Source organism: Lytechinus pictus, chromosome 10, assembly GCF_037042905.1.
Source record: "Lytechinus pictus isolate F3 Inbred chromosome 10, Lp3.0, whole genome shotgun sequence".
NCBI lineage: Eukaryota > Metazoa > Echinodermata > Echinoidea > Temnopleuroida > Toxopneustidae > Lytechinus > Lytechinus pictus.
Window position 1 is genome coordinate 16906188 of NC_087254.1, and position 24059 is coordinate 16930246.

Sequence of the window (24059 nt, forward strand, 5' to 3'; positions counted from 1 at the left end):
GATCAGAAAATACCAGGTATTTTGGCGGTGTGAAAGCAAACTACGCGTAATATCCCCGAAAGAAAATACCCGATAAATAGTAGGTACTTGGCGAAATTACGAGAACTTTCGCGGGGATTTTTCCAAGGTCGTGGGTATTTTGGCGGTCTAAAAGCAAATTACGGAAACTTTTAGCCCAGCGTGTCGTTGGGTGCGGCGCCGTGCATGGGTTGCTGCTGGGCTAGTGATTTTGAATTTCGCGCCTTGCTGCTTATCAGACCATACTGCGCATGCTGGTAACTTCAGGAACTTATCCCGAAGGGTATGTTTCAGGGCGGTGTGAATGCAGGAATAATTAATGGGTATTTTTCAGCCTAAAAAAGTTCTCGTAATTTAACGGGGATTCTTGTGATCGAGGCGGTTTGAAACCACCTAGTGAAAACCATCTCTAAAAGTTACAGTTATGTACTTAATTATTTTCTAAATTGAATAACGGAAGTAGATTATTCAGATCTCTTTAAGGATCTCATTTCCAATTAATAGGTCATTGACTTTATCACTAATAGCAACCGCTTGATATAGTTATTATTATTCTGTGTTACTGGCAAGTAAAAAAAAAACCTAATTATTTTCTGTTACTGGCAAGTAAAAAAGAATTACCTTATTAAAGAAAAATTCAGATGGAATGGTTCAGTCAAGTTACTTTGACAGGCAAGAGACTTACCACATTGATTTTCATCAGATAGATCATCGCAGTCGGGGAAGATATCACACTGTGACATTTGATCTACGATGTTACTAAGATCTTCACATAAATGTAAATCTATAAAGGAAAATAGTAGGACAAGATTATAACAAACTTATCATTGTAATCGTAAAAAAAATCAAAAAGCTGAATTTAACTTTCTTTTTACCTGGGCTAAATTAGATCCTTACCTTTATAAGATACAAATCTAGAATGAGATATAAAAAAAAAACAATTAGGGGAATTTTGATAAAATGTTTGACCAATCATTTGAATAATGGAAAGAGGGTAAAAAGGTGAGACCACTCACTTCTGCAAAGATCAGCCTTAACCTCTAGATCAATAGATTTCAGATTCAAGACATATTTAATTCAATTTAGCAGACTTGAAGGTTGAATTGCCGACTCGAAGGCTGAATTGCCAATGAATTCACAAGAAAAAAACATAAATTGCACATGAGTGGGGATAATTACAATTACATTAGCTGAACAAAAAGGGTGAAGTCAACATACTTTGTTTACCACTTTGCACTGACTTACGATATAACTAAACAATTATAATCTTTTCAATTCATGTAAAATATCAGTGGCTGACAAATATCTGACCCTGAAATTTGTCTATTGATTTCCTAATTACTTTTTAGAAAGTAATGAACTGAAAAAATTACTTTCTGACCCATGCCCTTCAGTTTTAACTTTTTCCGTGACTCCCACATATTTTGATGCTTTATATAACTCACAATTTTGAAACCCTGTCAAAAAAGAGATTCTTCAAATTTTATTTAGAAAATCAAACTAATAAGTAATAATATAGGATTTGTATAGTCCACATATCCACCTTGTTAGGTGCTCAAGGCGCTCCTATATTACCTCGGCTCAGCTGCCGATTCCGGCGATCACAGCTTTTTGAGGGATTACTTCCTGCCCGTACCCATTTACCTCACCTGGGTCGAGTAAAGCACAATGTGGGTAAATTCCTTGCTGAAGGAAAACACACCATGGTGGGGAATTGAACCAGCATCCCTCAGATTGAAAGACAAGAGTCTTAACCACTGGTCCACAACGCCCCCACAGATCAAATTATCATATTTTACGTATTTCCATACATTAGGCTTATTATAATATGAGAAATCTAAATGTATTTTCATCATATATTTATAATAGTATAAGAAAATGTACAAATATACCCCCTAAAATTCTAACATGGTGTTGAATTAATGTTTACCAGTTTTCATTAAATTTGGGACCCATTCTATACAGAGTTACAACTTTTGTAACTTTGCTAGTGAGGCAACTACCATGGAAACATGGCTCAGCAGCCAATCGCAATAAAGGTTTCTATAGTAATTAAAATAAAGGCAACGTTACAGTAGTGATAATTATAATAATGTTTTATTTACCAAGAGTAGCCACTTCAGTTTAGGAAACTGCTCTAGAGGCAGGTCCTGCATGATATAATATGTTTTTATTACCCTTCTCCAATCTTAATGCTGAGAGCCTAGCAAGAAGTCTGTGGTATGACTCGGCCTGCGGTATGACTCGGCCCCACGACCTCCCGTTCATGAGGCAAATGTTCTACCACTGAGCCACCATGCCCAGTGGAAACACCCCCTTGATCAATCTACAACTATCAATTGCCCCATCCCCTCAATTAAGAAGAAAAATAAGAAAGAACATTGCCAAGAAGCGTCTTTATGGAAAAGTATAACCATTAAGCTCATCACACCAACTTTTTTTCTAAGAAAAATACCCCACATAAACATACATTACAGTCAGATAAAGGTTGATTGATACCTATTGAGGATGCAGGAATCAATATAAGTTGTAGCTGAAATCCTTGAGCTTGTATCGAACCGTCGCTTTTGAATCGTATCCAACTCGTAGAGCTGTTCAATCTATGCAAAGTAATAAAATTGTAGTATTTGTTATTTTTCACATGTGGGATAAATAATTAATAATTTTCTTTGTATGGATTTAATCTGTTATGAGATTGCATCAAGTAAAAGTTGTGTATTTTCTTTGGGGAAAATAATCAAATTCAAATTTGAAATCAATGTTTAATCATTTACTAAAAACAAAAATGACCTCGCAAACAGTCAAACTGTTTTCCATTTGCGAACTGATAATCAAGCCACAAATAATTTATACTAAAGTTATAAAAATTATTAAATGATTACAATAAAACAAGAACAAGGCATTGTACAGTTGGCATCAATACAATTACCAGACAAAATAAAGATATCTATTACATCTGTCTTTCCAAGTTCATGAAGCATCATAACACACTTGTAAACACATATATTTACAAGTAAACAACACATTATGGCAAAAAAATACAAAATAATTAACAAGGGGGGCAGAGCAACCAAATATGAACAAGTCTTAAGCTTGAACAAATGGGATAAAGATTCTTTTCTAAGTTCAAGGGTGACAGACATGTTTGTAGACATGTTTTTTTTTTCAAATCAGGTAATACTTGCAGTAATCTTGAATAGAATCATGAATAACTAAGTAAAATGAAGGAGCATGATTTTCAACATTTTATTTTGCAAATAGTTAGTTTGCATTGTACTAGAACCCACATTGCAATTAGGAAAATTATGGATATATAACCATACCTTGTATATACAGGCACGTCTTCTCCAGTGACATTCTTTACGAGCTCATTTCCAGGTGTGTCACCATATCCTATGCTCAAGAAATCAAAGTCTTCCAGGTTGAAAGCAACATATAAGATGATTACAGAGTAGTTTGACGGTGCAGTGATGTACCATGTAATATCAGTATTCGGTGGATAATCAGAAGGATGATTGGGCGATGATATCACCTCTGTATCATACAGGTAGACATAATGATGTTCAGGTCCAGGTTCTAAGTTTTGTAAAATGAAGAAAATATGTCTCATAATAAATCTTTATCCTGATTATTAAAAAACAACCAGGAGTTCAAACCCCGGCTGCATCAGACCAAAAGACGTTGGGAGTTGCTGCTACCCTGTTTGGCGTTCAACGATTAAAGGGATAGAGCCTCGCCAATCTGGTGCTGCACAGCAGCTGCCGGGCACACAATCAATTGTGCAAAGCAAATTTTCGGAGTATTTCATTTTGTCTGTTTCGAACAATAAAATATGGATTTTTTTTATAGCCCAGAAAAAGACTTAATTTGAATCAACTGAGTAAAATCAAACAAGCGTTAAACTGGAAATTTCAACAGACAAACATCGTCTGTGACATATTAAAGTTGCGACATTTTAAGATTCACTTCTTTATCACAAAATAGTTCTCGCTGCGTCAAAGAAAAATGGCCATGACGCAGTGGGAACTGCAATGTCGTACTGATTTTCTGTCTGTTCTACTTTGAACATGGCAAGCATTTAGCGGGAGTGCCGTCTGAACAGTAGCAATGATGCAGTAAGGACAGACTAATAACTCCATCAACATAGCATAGACGTAGAGGACACGGGAAGAAAGTGGCAACTGCTACTATGCGCGGCCACCACGCACACCCAGTTGGTACAAATACACGAAGGTACAACAAGTTGTGCAATCTGCTGGATGTAGTCAAAACGTAGCAGGAACCATTTTGACGCAGCATAGACCACTTCTGCGCTCAAACTAACCTAGTGGGAACAACACAAGGACGTGGTGTGGACATAGCATGCATTGACATTATCACATTTTTTGAGAAAATCAAATGAAGTCGTGTGGCATCCGAGGTTTTCTTCTGAATTTCAATGACATAGGGGAACTTCATCTCGTGTATAGGACGTAGCGACAACTGAATATGCACAGCAGCTGCGCAGTAGACATGGACAGAGTTGTTGCTCGTTCTTTCCATTCCTTTTTGTTGGGGTGGACTTGTCCTTTAAAATATAAGCAATAAAGTTTTTACAAAGTTTACAATACAAACTTGTAGTAAACATCTGGCTCTACATGCATGCTTATTTTTGTGGCAATCACACAATCAGCGGCTGAGATCTGAAAGTGAGGGGTCAAATCTACCGCAGTATATCAAGGGTCTGAAAGAGCCCAGTTAAATAGGGAATGACAATGCATTTTATCATGTGAAGTTGAACCTCCTAACTGTTCTTTAGTTATCACAAGAAAAATGTACTTCAAAAATTCTATGACCTATGACTTTGAAACCCTAAACTAATAAAGATTTAAAATCCATTATGCATTCAGAGCCCAATTAAGATTAAAGCTAAGAATTAAGGACATTCCACAGTTATGTTTGTGCACATCATGATCTGCACATATTTTACACTCTGCGCACTGAAGTCACAATGGATGAACAGGTGATTAATCAGTTGTAGGTATGAGTTGATTTTTCTCCTTATCTTCACTAACTGCAGATCCGATATGTTATTTTATGAAGCTAATAAACTGGAATTATATCATGGACCATTTTTTCAAATTCCTCTACAATTTCAAAATACTTTACCCTACAGTGCTGCAAAGTATGATGAATATGATCCCGAGTTTGAATAAATGGTGGAGTGGTTTGGAATTTTTCCCACTAAGATACAAAGCTTTTGGTGTGTTATAGGCGTTTTAAAAAGCACATTTGCTCTAAGTAAAGCGCTGATAGTTTGAAAACAAGCACATGAACCTATATTTTTCAATGTTTGCACCTCTTAGGTATACCTTCCTCTACAACTTTGCAAAGTTTGGTGAAATGACATGGGTTTGGAATAAAGTGCAGCATTTCTTGTACTTCTCAAGTTTGTTATTGAAATTTCAAATTTTTGAGGTTGAGTTTTTGTTATCTTTTGCGCAATTTTTAAGAACTGAGAGTGCTGTTAGACTTAAAAGAGCAAAAAATCTAAAGGATACAATAATTATATTGCAAAATTTGATTAAATTTTCATGGATTTTGACTGAGTAATAGAGCTTTAAACTCATGCCAAATTCTTTTGAATGCGCAATTCTTAAGAACATCCATTTGGGTAAACTTTGAGGCTCTATAGCAAAAAATCAAGCAAATGGACCCATGTTAATTCTTGCATTTTTTTAAATATTCAGGTGCTTAAATATCTAACTGCAAAGTATGATGAAAATGACATGGATTTTTAATGTTTGAGAGCTAGACTAGGGAAATATTCGCATTTTAGATGGTATAAATCAGACTTTGGCTTTTTTGGGGGTGAATTTTGGGCTGTTTCAAGCCAACTGGCAATACTTGAGACACTGATAATTTTAACGTCTTCAGAAGATGCTCCTGTACAATTCTAGAGAGTATGATGAAAATGACATGGATTTTGAATGTTTGGGGCAGAACTAAGGAACCATTCGTATTTTAGACATTTTGGACGGTAATAGACTTTTGCCTGTTTTAGGCGCATTTTAGACTGTTTCAAGCCAACTCGCAACACTTTGTGGACACTGATAGTTTAAAAACGAGCAGATATGGACCCCATATTTTTAATATTGTAACGTCTTCAGAATATATTCCTCTGCAAATCTAGAGAGCATGAGGAAAATGACATGGATTTTGAATGTTTGGGAGCAGAACTACTAAACCATTTGCAATTTAGACAGTATTATTAGACTTTAACATGTTTTTGGCGCATTTTAGGCAATTTTCAAGCCAACTTGCAACACTTTGGACACTAATATAGTTTAAAAACGAGCACATGGACCCCATATTTTTAACTTCCCTACACCTTTGCAGTGCATTTCTCTACAATTTTGCAGAATTTGATGAAGATGACATAGATTTTGAATATAGTGCGGCTTAAACTACACTTTTCTAATTTTAGAGAATATTCATGTCTTTTGAACATAAAATATATATGTATACAATAAGTTAACATTTTAAACAACAGAGGAAATAGGGAAATTATAAAAGCCCCAAAATAGAGTTTGTCTAGATAACCTCCCCTAAAGGAATTAGACAGAATATAATTGAAAAAGTAAGATATAAGAAACTTATTTGATCACAATTAAACACAAGATCAAACAATAAAGAGGACCAACAAAAACAAACCAATCAAACCCTACACAAAGGTAAAAGGTGGAAAATAAATCTACACAAGTTGAAGATTGATTAAATGCTCCTTTATACTTATTTTAAATTCATTATAATTATTTATTGATGTTATATTACTTGGCAGGTCGTTCCAAACTGTTGGTGCTTTGTGACAGAATGAAAATAGCAGATAGGATTTTTCGACTGCCCATAAATGATATTTATTTTTATTCCTTGAATTATAGTTACGTACTGACGTATTTAATGAAAGCATATTATTGAGTAAACAAGGTAAAAAAAATAATTTATGTTTGAACAATAAAATCAAGATGCAATATCTACAGTATTCAACTGATAAATGTCAAGAATTTTGAGTGATTTGAACAGAGGCCTAATATGGGCATAATATGAATTCAAAGAACATATTCTAACAGTAATAAAAGAAGGGACTTCAACTTAGATTTGTAAGTGTTTGCCCAAACAGCATTACAGTAAGTCAAAAATGGTAAAATAAATGTACTGTAAAGCAATCTCAGTATATTTTTAGATAATACTGTTTGCAGTTTACCAATGATAACAACACCCTATGACACTTTGTTTGCAACATACATAATGTGATCAGTCCATGACATGTTTTCCTTTAAAAAAATACCTAAAAATTTAACAGATTGGACTCTCTGGATAATCTTGCTGTCCATTGATATCTTTAGTTGTTCAGAAATATTTTTATGAAATTGAGATTTTTTACTATAGAAATAGATTAAATTAGACTTTTCAGCATTCAATGATAATCTGTTGATTAAACCAGTATGAAACATTGATTAATTTATCATTTAAATTGTTGTTGATTAATTTTTAGTTGAGTAAAGAATTTTGGTATCATCGGCAAACAAAATAAATTTCAACTCATCAGAGCAATTAGGAAGATCGTTAATAAATAGTAAAAACAACAGGGGGCCGAGGATTGAGCCATGCGGCACGCCACATGAATCGGATGTGTTTTGATACAGAACGTGTTGACTTCTACCATACAGATAATTCTCAAACCAAGATAAAGATAATCCTCTGATTCCATAGAACTTAAGCTTGTGTAATAAAATTGAAAAATTAATAGAGTCAAAGGCCTTTGTTAAATCCAAGAATGCTAGTATGCTCTTTTTTACTACAAGAATGGGTAACGAAATCATATAAATCAACTAGAGATACTCGGCGGGGGTCGCGCAGCTGAGCACATGTATCCCCGAACCCACCACATCATCCGTCAGAAATTTGACAAATAAATACAATTATCATGGCGACAATGACCCAGCCCACATTTTGCCTGTGGGTACCAAATTTGATGACAATAATATGACGCAGCAGCGTGACTCTGCAGAACTTAAAGTATTGTCCAGTATCACATGTTGTGGAATACAATTATACAGTGCGTCCCAGAAAAAACGAAACCAAGATTAAGCGATGATTTATCATTACTTAATCACAAATACAATAGATAAATGACCTACAAGTGTAAAGCTTACAATCTCCTCTTTCATCTGATATTACTTAGATTGTTCCCCATTCACGCTTGAGTGAGCATAAACAGTTTGAAGAAAGGATACCAAAAACTCATTTGGCGGGGGTATCTGAATTTCAAAAAGAAAATCACATGCCTAAAAAGTTCAATATCTGCTCTTTTATTTGATACCTTAATCACAAAAAATGGTCAAGAAGTAAACAAGTTATGTTCCCTCGAAACAATGCTTGTATTTCCATAATTTCATTAAATAAACGTGTTTTCACCGGTTACCCACAGAAGCTATTGCATGGTTAACAAAAGACTTAATGCACGGCTGATCGTCAACAAAACATAATGTCAAGTGAGTTTGAACGCTAGCCTGTAGAACCTCTTAATTTTATGAAATTCAAGCCTTACTTCAAATAACCAGAACTTTGTTATTTCTTGACCATTTTCTGTAATTGAGGTATCAAATTAAAGAACAGATATTGAACTTTTTAAAAATGTGGTTTTCTTTTTGAAACCCAGATACAGCCTGCCAAATGACTTTTTGGTATCCCCTATTCAAATTGTTTTTGGTCACTCATGCGTGAATGAGAAATAGTCTAAGGAATTTCAGATGAAAGAGGAGATTCTAAGCTTTACAACGGTAGGTCATTTGTCTATTGTATTTGTGATTAAATTATGATAAATCATCGATAAATCTCGGTTTCGTTTTTTGTGAGACGCACTGTAGAGTAATCTGGATATATTTTGTAAACCTATCCCTAAGACCCACCCCCACCAAAAATGATGGCATCTTCGCTCACCTTCTAGTATTGCTTCTGTGTGCCAACTGTTATGACAAACTGGAAATAAGCAGAAGTTACAGGTTTTACCAAATTTCCCACAAAATATGGTTACCATGGCAACCATGTCTCCACCCACTCCAAAGTCATTAGGCGGCTTTGCTTTACCATAATGGACCTTCATGACAAATTTGAAGATAATTGGAGAAGAAATGCAGCCAGTAGAGCACTCACACGGAAATCTCTGCTATTTCCACAAAAACTCGTTACCATGGCAATGATGTCTCCGCCCACACCAAAATCATTAGGCGGCTTTGCTTTACCATAATGGACCTTCATGCCACATTTGAAGATGATCAGAGAAGAAATGCAGCTGGTAGAGCGCTCACAAGGACATCTCTGCTATTCCACATAAACTCTTGTTACCATGGCAACGATGTCTCCGCCCACACCAAAATCAATAGGCAGCTTTGCTACACCATACTCAACCTTCATGCCAAATTTGAAGATGATCGGAGAAGAAATGCAGCTGATAGAGCGCTCACAAGGAAATCTCTGCGGCGGCAGACGCGGCGAGGCCAAATCCATATTATCCTCCGAACTCTGTTCGGGGGATACAATTAATGCCATTTCAGGAGAAAGATGCTTCAAGAAACCATATTGACAATGAGTAAACAGTGACTGAGAGGAAATAAAATCATATGTCCTGTTATAGACAATTTTTCCAAGATTTTTGAGAGGGGAGAATTGATATTGGTCGGTAATTTGCTATATTATGAATATCATTTTTCTTATGTATGGGCACCACTTTAGCTATTTTCAATTTCCATGGAAAAACACCAAATATCAAATAGGAGTTAAAAATATGACATAGTGGTTTTGAAATTACATGAATAACATTTTTAATACTCTTGGTCTTGGATTCTTATTATTTATTCCACCACTATTGGTAGCCTTTAACTTTTTTACAATATCTACAATTTCACTCTCAGTAACCGGCTTGAAATAAAGAGATTTTGAACAGGGTATCAGCAAGAATTTGGCAAAGTCATTATCAGTATTGGGTAACGACTTACTTATTTCCTATCCAATATTTACAAAAAAATTATCAAAGTGGTTAGAAATAGTTTTGGGATCATGATTTCTTGACCATTGAATGAAATATATAAAGGAAGTCTCTTCTTAGACTTGTCAAGGACATCCTTTATTACTTCCCATGTCTTTTTTTAATGTTTCCTTGAGCAATTGTAAATTTAAATCTATAATAATTCTTTTTGGCTCAATTCAAAATGCTGTTAACTCTATTTCGTACTTTATATTTTCTTTTGTTAAAGTTATTACGATTCTTAACATATTGCTTAAAAAGTCAGTTTCTCTTGTCAATTTGATGCAAAATACTACAAGTAATCCAAGGTTTTTTAATTTTTCTTTTCCTTGGTTTATTCTTTTTCATTATAAAAGCTTCATCATACAATGATATAAACAAATCTGAAAATCTATTGTAAGCTTCATCAGTATGGGAACAATCAATCACCTCAGCCCAGTTAACACTACATAATGATTTCTTAAAAGACTCGATAGCCACATCATTAATAATCCGGCTGTTGCATAAAGGTTCAACTTCAATACAATTTTTTTGTTTGGAGATTTGGAATACTGGGAAATGATCGGAAATATCACTCTATATTAAGCCAGAAGAAATGTTTGTATCAAAATGGTTAGTAAAAATATTATCTATCAATGAGAAAGATGTAGGCGTAATTCTTGTAGGTTTGTCGATAAGAGGAATCATATAACTAGCATGCATAACACTCAAGAAATTATTAACTAAATTATTATAATTTTTCATAATATTCACATTAAAATCACCCGTGATATAATTTATTTTGTTCTCACAATTCATTTTATCCAAACGTTTATCAATTTCTTCAGTAAATTTCTTAATGTTAGATTGAGGTTTCCTGTATATAATTCCAACTAAAATGTTTTTTTGTTTTTGACACAAGAATTCAATGAATAGAGACTCATAGTTTGCAGTAGAATAAAATAGATCAGTTCGCATTTTAAAATTATACACGTTAGATATCAAAAGACCAACTCCACCACCTCGACCTTGAATTCGATCAGAATGTATGAATGTATACCCATCTACGGTAAATAACATAGGGGTATCATTATGTAACCTTTCATAAAAAGTCACAGAATGCCATCTTGTGCAAAACATTCCATGTACAGTGCATCAAAATGGGAAATGTGAATAAAAGATCAGGAAAATATGATATAGCACAACATACCTTCACAGGAAACACCTGCATCTTCATAACGGCCACAGTCGTGATTATTCCAACCATTGCTGCCACATTCAGCCAAACTAGATTCACTTCCGTCACAAACAACGTTATCAAGGTGTATCGGACCAGTTCCTGGAGAATATTCATAATCCCAATAATACAAGGCTTCGCCTGCACCCTCTGGGTATCCAAGCTGTCGACATACAACCCCGGCATCAACATCATCCCATGAATCATCGCAGACGGTCCCCCACTGACCATTGTAGTAGATCTCAACCCGACCTCGGTGTGAATCGCTACCACCGACCAGGCGGACATCTCCATCATATAAAACTTGAAAAGAAAAAGATCATACATATATTGAGCCTGGTCAAAACTTGTCAATGTTTGTCACAATTGTGGCTTCAAAATAATTCCGGCCAAAATTGGTAGATTATATACCACTTTTTTCAAATTCAAGTGAGTCATTTTACCTCGAAATTATTCAGCATACAGATTTCATGTGTAAACTTTATTTAATATACTGCACATAGAGACAGATTCAAGAAATGAGTGTGAAAGAGCAAAAATTCATACATGTTGCTATGGATTTTCCCATTGTTATCAATCAAGTTTTATACTCAATCCATAGCAACAGAACTGTAATAATCATTACCAGGTGAATGCAATCAGGATCACATTTATTTACAATCAATCTCTGTGTAGGGATCGTATATTTTCTGATATCATGTTCAATCTCTCACCACAAGCTGGCACTGTTTAACTTATGATGACAGGCAGCATCGTAACATCATTACGACAAGTGTAAATCTTTAAACCCTATCACAAAAGTAAGCATTCATGGACCCTTTCTAATAACACTCTTGAATAAGAAAAGTAAATACATTAATTCAGAAAAATCTGTGGTTCACACAACAGTGCATGTCGTATCAAGTGCAATATAACAAACCCTTCTTCTATGCATACATGAGACTAGTTTCAATCTGAAAATATTATATAAGTTATCCCTTTACAGCCATTTTCAGGTAAATAATGACCCTTGTGACCTTGGATCTTCATACTTATACCTGTTAAATTATGCAGATCATTGTTGCTCCTTTATGCAAAAATGAGCCAAGTTTGATGTTGAACACAAATCCCAAAATATAATGCCTCGGGCAAATATTTCAGGTGCATGTACCTTGTCAAACGTCTGTGCCAAAACTTTTAGTATGAATCCCACTATAAAGGTACTATGCATCTTTTCATAGCAGCTTTCCTGCACTTCCCTCTGCTTTGTCTGTGATGAAGTGTGCCGATAATCAAAAGCCGCCTGTGGGGGATTCTCGCATAAAAGACTGGGTTCTGAATTTGAGAAGGTAACTAAGGTGGGCACCAGCATAAAAATGTGTATTCTTATGTCACGATTTGTACTAAGTCAAGGACATATGATAGAGCACAACATACCTACACAGGAAACACCCGCATCTTCATTATGGTCACAGTTGTGATCATTCCAACCACTGCTGCCACATTCCACCAAAATAGATTCATTTCCGTCACAAACAACGTCATCAAGGTGTATCGGACCATTTCCTGGAGAATAATCACCATACCAAGCATACAAGGCTTCACCTACACCCTCTGGGTATCCAAGCTGTCGACATACAACCCTGGCATCACGATCATCCCACAAATCACCGCAGATGGTCCCCCACTGACTATTGTAGTAGATCTCAACCCGACCTTGGTCTGCAGTGGACCCATTGGCAAGGCGGACATCTCCCTCTCTCATCGCTTAAAAAAAATGAACATATACTATACATTAATTGTTATTGATTCTGGAGGATGATAATTTCTAAGAAATAAAAAGTGTGTTTGAATACCCCCATTACTAGTGTTGTGTCCAAGGCAGGCTTGTCCTAAGCCAAGGCGTAGGCCGGATCACCCCAAGGACAAAGACAAATTGCCTGAGGATAGGACCAAGGCGGGAAGGGCGGTGGCCAGCCTTGAGGCCAAATATAGCAATATAAGGCGGGCCAAGCCTAGAGAGCAAGAAAAAGGCCAACCAAGGCCGAATATTTTGATATTATTTGGTGGCAAATCTCAGAGAGACCATACCTGCCACTTCTTTGCCTAGTGATACTCTTTGCTTTGGTAATGCATTATTTTTCCACACCTCCATAAATAATTTATACACACGTACACTTGTATATTCCATATACACACACACCCACCCACTTACCATATTATTAACCATTGGATGACGACTATATCTTTTTTTTTTACTTTACCTCAGGGTTTTTGCTTTTAAAAATAGTTTTGGAGTCTTATTGCAAAACAATCTAAAAGCCTGAGGCAAAGTAAGTTTTCACTTGACAGTCAATTTTCTCCCCCCCCCCCCTCTCTCTATCTCTCTCTTTCTCTGTTACTTTCAATATTTAATTTTGAGAAACTGACAATATTCAGCATTTGCAATTCCTAAAATTCTCCTGGCCTCAACCTGATGATTGTGTCCGAGACCGAGGACAAGGATGACGATAAACCCCAAGCCTCAAGGCCGGCCTCGAGACCCTAAACACTGCCCATTACGCCATCATCTCCATGCACTTCTTGCTATGTCAAAGAAACATGGCTATGGCACAGAGGGGAACTATGACAGCATACTGAGAGAATAGTGAGGACCATTATCGATAATGCATACACTACGTGATCTCTAAAGATCCATTTTCCACTACATAGACGTAGAACATGATCAAATGTAGCGGGAGCGCCGTCTGAACAGTGCATATAGTAGTGCATTAGTATGTTTGTACAATAAACCTAGTCCAAGTACTCTGGACTATTATTCACATGAATGTTCACATTTACACCATCTAAAACATAGCTTGATTGTTTATGGAATTAATAAAAGCTTACCACAATTCCATTCATCACTACTGTCTGGGCAATCATTACGTCTATTACACAGAGAGGACAACGAAACAGCGCTGATACTATCATTGCATCTGAAATATTCTGTAGATAACAAATGGGATCAATGATTAAACTCATTAAAAATTAAATCAAATAAACACTATGGCCTACATGTATCTACATTAATTACTATTACCATGTAGCTCTTAAGCCTCCTAATGATAATAATATCCCATGTATAGCGATTTCAATGTAATGTCCCTATGCACTATTCAAAAGGAATTGGAATTTAATACCCTGCCTCTTACCCTGCAGCCTTCAACAGCACAGAAGCATTTTAAGGAAATAAATTCCTGTCAGGAACCCATTTACTTCAGCTGGGCTGAATGCAGAATGTTGATCACATATTATTCATTACCTAAAAATGTTTTCAATGTTACTATTTATGGATTTAGATAGGGTGCCTTATACCTTACTTTATTCGCAGCATGGCCCAGATGCAAATCAGACTCATCTGTTTTTTTTTATGTGAAAATAAAATTCATCTATCAACCTAATTTATAGCTGAAGGAAATTATGCCACGGGTGGATTTGAACTAAAGACCCTCTGGTTCAAAGTAAAAATACGAATCCAAATTTCCACAATGTTCCACACTAATCCGCTGGGCCACTGCTCGCACATTTTGGTAGAGTCTGCCAGCACGACAAATTCTCCAGGCACCCAAGCGGACTATAAGGGTAGGAGAATCCTACAAAATATGCCTGTTTTTCCAATCATTGACCGAGCCAAAAAAAAAAATCTCCGTGCCAATATCCCAATCGATCCTTTTTAATTTGTTGAAAAAATAAAATTAATAACTTAAGATTTTTGTACTGAAATACAGAATTTATATAAGCTTTTGAGTTGACTATTGTGCGGAGGTTGAGACTGTCCATAATCATTTTTCATATAGTATATGATTTGAATATCATTTTCTAAGTAATAATGATTTGTTTTTTCCACTTGCTTCTCTCTGTCCATCCCTTCAATTGAAATGAATTTCCACTCTGCATTTTACTTCTTTTCATCTGGTACAATTTGACAGGGTTACCAAATCTTACATTATGTTTATATTTTCATTAAATTGATGCATATAATTGAGGCTTGATAGCTTCATCAGAAGAGCGGTGGTCTCACAATCCAGTGACATACATGTAGGTTAGAAGCATTTATCCCCTTTACCAGGTCTCTTTGAGAGGACCTTTAGCCTTCAGTCCTTGCTTGCTTACAAGCATTCATGCTCTTAGCAATTATTCGGGTAAAAACAATCAACATCACCATCACCTCTACAATAATAATAAGATAACAAAATAATACTTCAAACTAAATTGAGATTATAAGTACCCGAGTCTTCCAGTGCTCTTAGAGCAATAACAAAACCAGCATCTCTGAAAGTGTAGTCAGTGTGAAATGCAACCCAGGAGAGCGTTCCCGTTACAATTTTTGGCTCATGGTTGCTGCCGGGAGCCGAGATGATCCTAATTATACTCTCATTTTCATTTGGGTTATGCCCTACTCCAAAAACCAGGGTGTCGAAGACAGGCTCAATATCCAACATGACGAAGTTGAATCCAGTTCCATAGCCCTCCGGAGCAGTAATCAACCAGGTTTGATCAAACAGATTGGGATACAGATCAGGGTAGTTGGGAGAGAGCAGGAAGAAAGTCATATCTGGCACAAGAAAGATGTCACCTTCTCCATCTACTGTAAATAATAAACATTTTCATTTAAATATTTTAGTGTTAAAAGCAGGCCGATTGATACATTATCACTATCACACTAAACTGGGGCAAAAAGGTTTAGTGATTGTTAAATACCTCTCAGTTTATGTTGTGAAAAGAAATTTAATTCATGATTTGAAAATATAAGGTACAGTACAAGAATGGGTGCAGTCAATTTATGTGCCACTGCCATACCTCAAAGATTCAAATTCTTAAACTTTCCAATACTATTCAGATTATCAACCTCTGTGTCATTGAACATTGACCCTATAAGAAACAAAGCTGATTTGATGTTGATCATGGCAAACATGAGCAAAGTGTGCACTTTATTTTGGTTCTTTAGTAGTCATGAGAACGGTCAATTTTATTTGTTCATTACTCTGACAACCAGATAAATGTTCTTCAGTAATCAATAAAAAAAAACACAAGTGCACACCTAATTACCAAGAATGCATATGGCATTTCCATTTATTTGAATGTAAGATGAAAGAGGACTGTTGATTAAACAACTTGCTCACAATCATAGGTGCTGTGGCCGGGGATCAAATCCCTGATTTATAGTCAGGTGCCTTAGATCACTTGTGCCACGGCATCTCCATGGCACCTTCTTCAGTAATTTTGATAAAAAGAAATTTCCTTATATTCAATGACCTATGTGATATTGGGCTTTAACATGTAACATCCCACAACTGATGATATCAGAGCCCATCTTCAGTTTTAGAAAAGGGTCAGTAATGTGAACAAGACACAGGTGTAGCAGTTTTTTAATGTGTTTTTAGGCATTAGAAATTGAATTTGGACTTTTTCATCAATTAGGGTTTCAATTTGGCATCTAATATCCTCTCTCGCCAAAATGATCTTGTTTTCATTGAAAAGAACCCTTTAACTACATAAACTACAGATTTAGCAACTGGATAATAGACAAGTGGAGCACCTCTGGCAGTCTCACCTGAATTAGGCAATCAATATAGCAGCAGTGCTGACTTTGAAAACTACTATAAAATAATTATTCACAAAAAACACCATTAATATAATGATACAATACTACCTTCATTGACCCTAAATGACATTTGACCTTGATCATAAGTAATCATCAGTAATACTTGCATGATTACCCCTATGTCCACATTTCATTAACTATATCCATAAACTTTGAAAGATATGAAAGCAATTGAATAATTACCTGTTACATGGCCAAAGTTCATTGACCTTAAATGACCTTTGACTTTGGTCATGTGACCTGAAAATTGGAACGATGTGTTCAGTAATACTAGATTACTCTTATGTCCTTGTTTTATGAACAAGATCCATACACTTTCAGAGTTATGATAGCAATTCAACAAATACCCCAAACTTGGTGAAAGTTCACTGACCTTAAATGACCTTTGACCTTGGTCATGTGACATAAAACTCGCACAGGATGTTCAATGTTACTTGATTGCTCTTATGTCAAGTTATATGAATCAGATCCATAAGCTTTCAAAGTTATGAATACCCCTAACTTGGCCAAAGTTCATTGACCCTAAATGATATTTGACCTTAATCATGTGACCTGAAACTCAGGTAGGATGTTTAGTAATACTTGATTGACTTTATGTCTAAGTTTCATGAACTAGATTCATATACTTTCTAAGTTATGCTGTCATTAAAAAAAATTAACCTACGGTTAAGATTTGATGTTGATGCCGCTGCCGTCGGAAAAGCAGCGCCTATAGTCTAACTCTGCTATGCAGGTGAGACAAAAACTACTGACATTATCCTGAAATTTACAGCCCAATCTATGCTTGAGAAGTGTACTTCTATACATAAGCCATTGACCCTAAGCTGCCATAGCTCTGTAAATTGATCAATATAGCTGTGTCAAATGCACGAATAGTAGCCTAACATGTTCATTCACGCATACTAAGTACCCCTGCAATAAACCTGGCACAGAGGAAATATGTTACTGGAACAATAAGGGTTAATAAACAGATATTTATTTTGATCAAGCATCTAATTAAGTTTGAAGTCAAATCGGTAAATTTATCCTACAAATACATTTTTAATTTATATCCTCCAAACAATAACAAATTGCACATGTATCAATACAACATAGTAAGGAATTAAAATAGTGATATGCACTTTGGGGATCTACCAAAACTAAAAATAGGATTAAATGACAGATGGGTAACCTAGAAACACATCCGTTTTACCTCCTGCAAACACTTACGGTGGGTGGAGTTACCTGATTTATTGCAGCTGGACAAATTAATCTGGTTGACTGTCACACGAGTGTTGCCCGCTTCGCCTTGGAAACCTTCAAACAATAGCCATCCAGACCCAGGGACAGAGAGATCAACTAGACCAAACCTCTCTTGGTCAAAGCCAACGTCACCCTTGAAATCAGATAAAAGTTCTTTCTGACGGGTATCTTGTGGAATAAAACTGACCACAAGTTCCCCATCCAAAGCAGAAAGCAGATAAGTGAAGGTGAAACAAAGGGTCTTGTCACTGTCATCCTCTGACCGGGTAAGCAAGGGGCTGATGAGACCAGTATACTTGATGGGTGAATTTGCACAAAAGGAAAGCTCCAAACTGGAATCACCTGTAGAAGTTTTAAAATAAAAGCAAAGAGATAAAGAGATATAAGAAATAATGAACTTGGACCTTTTCCTGATAGGGAGCAGTTAGTAAAACACAAACGTTAGTATCCTATTAAACATTTAAAACTTAGACAACAGGAACCAACGGAATAAAGTTACAATTCTTGATCATTTTGCCTGTCAAGACCAATTTGGATATGTGTCAAAATTTATATTAAAATAATTTGGGCCAATTTAGGCCAATTTCTAGTTCAGTGGTTTTGATGTGATAGTAAACAATTTTATAGATTTAATTAATAATTCTTGAAAGAACAATGCAAAAAAATACATGAAAAGTCAGGTGACTTGTGTCACACGAATAGGCAATGTTAACATGTGGACTCTCAGGAGCAGGCCTCAGACCATGTGTAACGGGATATAATGATCTCAAGTCAGCTTCAAATTGCAAGGCAGCTCAAAAGCCAGGGCCGGCTTCAAAACAGATGCATATGTAAGAGGGGCCTAAGTTGCTATCCTTCAGGTCATTCAGAACTGGTCGGGGACAAGTGGTCTGCTAATAATTAAGATACCAATGTCACGATAACTAGGGAATGGCCATACTACTACAAATTCTTCTGGAAGCTTGTCTCTGCACGTTGCAAGCACCTTTGATTGGCAACCCAGTTCGACCGTCCACTGCATGCTCTAACACAATGGCAAACTGTGTCAGCTTCGAAATATGTGAATTATTTGCCACTTATAATTACACAGTCTCCATCACTTGCAATTTTATACTAGCATTAAAAGCACATCCCTTTCGTATGTTGTAGTTTTAAGACGATCTAATTCCATGTAACTAACTCATTGTAAGCGCTTTTGGATAGACTCAGTATAAGTAATAAGTAATATTTTATAATGATAGCAAAAATTATGATATCAATAATATGCCACCTTTTCAGATGGTGAATAACTTGCATTTCATCCAAAAAATCCAGGTATTTTCAAAATACGCTAGGAAGAGATACAGCATAGCTCCTATTCTGTCAGAAGCATATTTTTCTATTTTCAACAAAGCTCATTCATCAATTTAATAAACAGAAGTATAATGTTCCTCCCGTGAAGCCCCCCATGGAGTGGATTTAGTGTATATAAAAAAAGAAACAACCCCAAAATGACCAAATACTTGTGTGTTCAGTGTACACTGTGTTTGTAAAAGCCAGAATCTGATGACCAGGCTAATAATATATCTTTTTAAGTGCTTAGGTATCTTGAAGCAGAATCCAACTTAAATAAAAACTTGTTTTTAGAGAAAAATCTAAAAACAGACAAGTTGATAGGTGACACTTTGAACAATATCGGACAAACAATAAGAAAGCTATGAATATTTAAAAGAAAATTGGTAATCATCATATCCATGGAGACTTAAAATTGGCCGCATAAGTGATGTCGTAGTGATGTACGGCGAGGACTACTCTTTCATGTACTCCAATACATAGAATGGCTAAAATGTAATAAAAAAAAAGAAGTTTTACTTCACATTTTATTTTTCTTTCATGAGGATATAAACCAATGTACTACCTGGGATATAATCAAACTACTGCCCCAGGGGAATGGGTACTTGGGAGAAAACCACAAATCCCTAATAATTAAGTACATGGCCTATGGGAAAGTTGTCCTCGCCCTTGTCATAATTTACTTACCCAGTTGCCAATTTGAAATTTACAGTCTTATAGGGATCTCAATTTTAACGCAGCCATAGCTTTCTTATTGCTTGTCCAATTTCTCTCAAACTTTCACAATTCTGTTTTAATAATTTTTCTCCTTTTCAACACAAGATTCATGACCAAGGCTGGATTCCCCTTTAAAAGTATGTGCTGTCTCTTTGAGCAGGAATCCCACCATAAAGATACCATTCCTCTTTTCACTCCCCGTTGTTCTGTCCATGATGAAGTGTGAGAATTGGTAAAGACAGGCCGCCTGAGGGATTCCTGCGCAAAAGGCTGGCTCTGACTTTTGACAAGATACCTTACATCCCATGCCGCGATGCATTAAGCGCTATAAATAAGCAGGATATTACTATTATTATCAAAACTCACTGAGATACCAATCGCAGTTATCACGGGGTTTTTCCACTTGTTCCCATCCGCACTGGACATCTTCAAATCTGCACTGCAGCTCAGGAACATCACTGTAGTATCTTGAAATATCTGAAATGCAGCCAAAACAAATATGTCTATTGATAAATAATTAACTCATTGCCTACTCAACCCGGTTGGTCCCTCTTCAATGCCTATGTGAACAAACAGAATTCAGTAGTCAACAGGTTAAACATGAGGATTAATGATGAAAAGGCACCTGCAGGATTTCTGCTGAAAATGGAAAGTGTTTGAACAGAAACTGTGATAATGTATTCCATTATGTATTTATGAAAGCATGAGTAAAATTAGCAATATCTTAAAGTGCTGAATAATTGAAGAATCATAGAAAAGGGTCATACAGTATCTCATAGGATTGGAATATAATCAATCAATTGAATATGAAGGCCTAATGCCCTAAATATTACTTGGAAGAGTCCACCCCCCCCTTATTTTCTTCTTCAACATATCATAGATGATGAAAATTAAAGGTTATTTTTAAACACCTTTGAAGGGTTGATTGTAAAGCCCCGTACACACTATACAATCTTTTTGCAATCTGAGTTTGAAAAAAGTGTTATAGCAGTTGATATTATAACTTTCCAACCAGTTAAATCAACAGTCCAAATAGGGCTATTATTGATCAGTGATTGGTCCTAAATGATTTACTTTATATCTCCAACCTGTTAAAAATATCATTGAAGAGCATGGGTTTCAGTACCAAATGTATGCTAAATTCAACATAAATGAGGCAGATGTGACTCTCTGCCGACTATCTGACTGTTTGAGGGATATCCATAATTGGTTGCAAATCAATAAGCTACACATTAATTGTGAGAAAACGGACTTCATCATATTTTTGTCACCAATGCATTATCGTACTCTTCAAAACGCCTCTTTTAGCATTGATGAACATACCTTCTCTCCATCAGACTCTATTTGTATTCTTGGTTGTGTTCTAGATAAACATATGACAATGTCAGATCAAGTTACGAGCGTGTCTAAGTCAGTTAACTATCACCTTCAAGATATTAATAGAATCAGAAAGTTTATTGACGATGACACATGTCATACTGCTGTTAGGTTGCTGGTTACATCTAGATTAGATTATTGTAATTCTCTGTATAATGGTGTCACCTCTCAGAACCTAGATCGTCTACAGAATTTACAGAATAAAGCAGCAAAGGTCATTTACTGTCAACCATCCTATACACAGACAACCCCCCCTGATAAGAGAATTACACTGGCTGAAAGTAACAAATTGAATTAAGCATAAGTCTCTGACTATCACATTACAAAGCTCCACCATACCTGTCAGACCTCCTAACAGTTTGCCAATCAATGTACAACACTTGGTCATCATCACATATCCCTTTTCACATCCCCCGGACATTCAAATCAGTAGTTTTCTGTGTTTGCCCCAAAATATTGGAATAGATTACCCCCAAAACTTAGACAGTGTCCTTCTATTGATGCTTAAATTTCATTTGTTTTAATACATTGCAAGAAGTGTTTCATTTTGTGCAGTTTTATTTTAAGTTTTTACCGATTGTATATATTTGTTTTGTCATTTTTACAGCACTTTGTCACTTTTCAAAAAGCGCTTAATAAGAAGTAATTTTCACTATTCATTATTACCACAACGCCAGTATGTTGTACTATGATGATTCGATGTTGCAACCGCAAATTGTAAGCGCGCCATCTAGTGTTGGTCTCTTGGCCATGGTCATTAAAGACAGTCACACGTAACCTCAAAATTGTCTAGTTTATTTACTTAAGTCTTATCTTATTAACCCTTGGCGTGGTGGCAGCTGGATTCTATCCACCCATCGAAAATAAATAAGCCATCCTAAGTTAATTTCACCCTGTAAATTGGGGCTAGGCACACCGTGTTTTATATTATCGGTGGTAGACGAGAGGTTGGGTTACTTCCCGAAGTCGGAAGATAAATTTGTGTAGTCCCACATATACCGTACCATGGCCAGGGCCGCGTTGACCGCCGCGGCAGCCGTTCACGATGCGGCTAGCAGGTCGTCGCAACCATCAGGGTTGCGCCAGTTTTCTGCTAGCAGGCAGATATTAAATAAACCTTGTTTTTGTGCCCGCACAATTGATAATTCGCGGATTAATGTTGAATTGAAGAGCGGATCACAGCTCAATTTAATCACTGAATCTGTAGCAGATGATATTGGTGTCCAGATTCTTGTTGATGATTTTGGTTTTGATGAATACATTGTTGATGATGTGTCCATTGTTAGTCTCGTCGATCAGACCCACATTGTGGGTGTGACTCAGTTCACATTATTCTATGATGGTTGTGAACTTTGGTTTGATGGTGTGGTAGTCCATGATGACTACTTGCGTGGTTCTCACAGTATTGTTGCTGGGGCTCCATTTATGGAGCAGAACGATATTTCGGTTCGCCCCTCCAAGCAGTTGATCATGTTTGGAGACAGTGCTACTTTTTGCTATGCTTCGTCATCTCAAGCAGCTCCGCCATGTTTTTGTGATGTTGATTAGATTAGGTACAGATTCATTAGATTAGGTACAGATTCCAGGCGGTTGATAGGGCGTACAATCCAATAGAGCTCCCTATTTTCCTCACTTTTTCTCATATTTTCATTTTCTTTTCGCAATTATATGATTTTATTTGCTCATAGTTTATTTTGCTTTCATTTGGATCCATGAACTTACTCTTTTTGTTGGATATTCACATCACCATTTCATTCACAAAATATGCGGGAAGCTCAGTCAGATTCTACACTGTCCCACCTATGGATATCCATGTCAGCTCTGTTCACATCTACTGCCCCTGCATGGTAACGCCGGTCGCCTAAGCCAAGCCCAAGGCTAGCAAAGCATCGGTCAGCATTGACACATACACTGGGCCTTTTTACAAGCTCATTTGCAGTTGGACTTGGAGGCATCATTACTATGGTCTTCTCTCTATCCTGAGCTGATGGTATTGTATAGAATTTGCGTAATAATTGTGTTGTTACATCAGTCATCAGTCCTGTACAGTGCATGCAATTGTGTCAGTGAGTCAGCTATATTTCTACTGTTACTACCTCTCTGTCAGTGTCAATGTTTTGACTCTGTTAAATTGTATGTAACTATAAAGTAAGACAGAATTACTACTGTGCTGTTAATGTTAGCTGTACCCTACCTGTGATCCTGTGTCTGTATTTGGAGCCCCTTGATGTAGTGACTCACTCTGTGAAGTAAAAAGCATCAATGACCTTTTGTACCCCTGCATGCTACATGTTCTTCCCTGCTTCGTCACCCTGTGCATTGTGATGTAGATCTACATGTAATGTTAATGTTATTATTGTGACACTGCGTGTTACCGGATCAGAGTATTACATTTTATAAACTGTGCTACATGTATATAGACATCTTCCTATATTATTTATTCTGTGGAGCCCGTCAATCCCTTG

At 36.3% G+C, this 24059-nt stretch overlaps 1 protein-coding gene across 1 annotated transcript in view; it reads right to left on the bottom strand.

Moving 5' to 3' along the window:
* LOC129270250 (uncharacterized) overlaps nt 1–21982 on the bottom strand; it is a 117054-nt gene extending 95072 nt beyond the window's left edge. Inside the window, exons 1-10 of the mRNA XM_064106038.1 lie at nt 21934–21982; nt 20584–20694; nt 18151–18510; nt 15550–15909; nt 14169–14267; nt 12717–13046; nt 11274–11603; nt 3342–3594; nt 2518–2618; nt 704–802 (exon numbers count right to left, since the gene is read on the bottom strand). Coding sequence (XP_063962108.1) covers nt 704–802; nt 2518–2618; nt 3342–3594; nt 11274–11603; nt 12717–13046; nt 14169–14267; nt 15550–15909; nt 18151–18510; nt 20584–20694; nt 21934–21982 — 2092 coding nt within the window. The remainder of the gene's footprint in view (nt 1–703; nt 803–2517; nt 2619–3341; nt 3595–11273; nt 11604–12716; nt 13047–14168; nt 14268–15549; nt 15910–18150; nt 18511–20583; nt 20695–21933) is intronic.
* Between the last annotated feature and the right edge of the window lie 2077 nt (nt 21983–24059).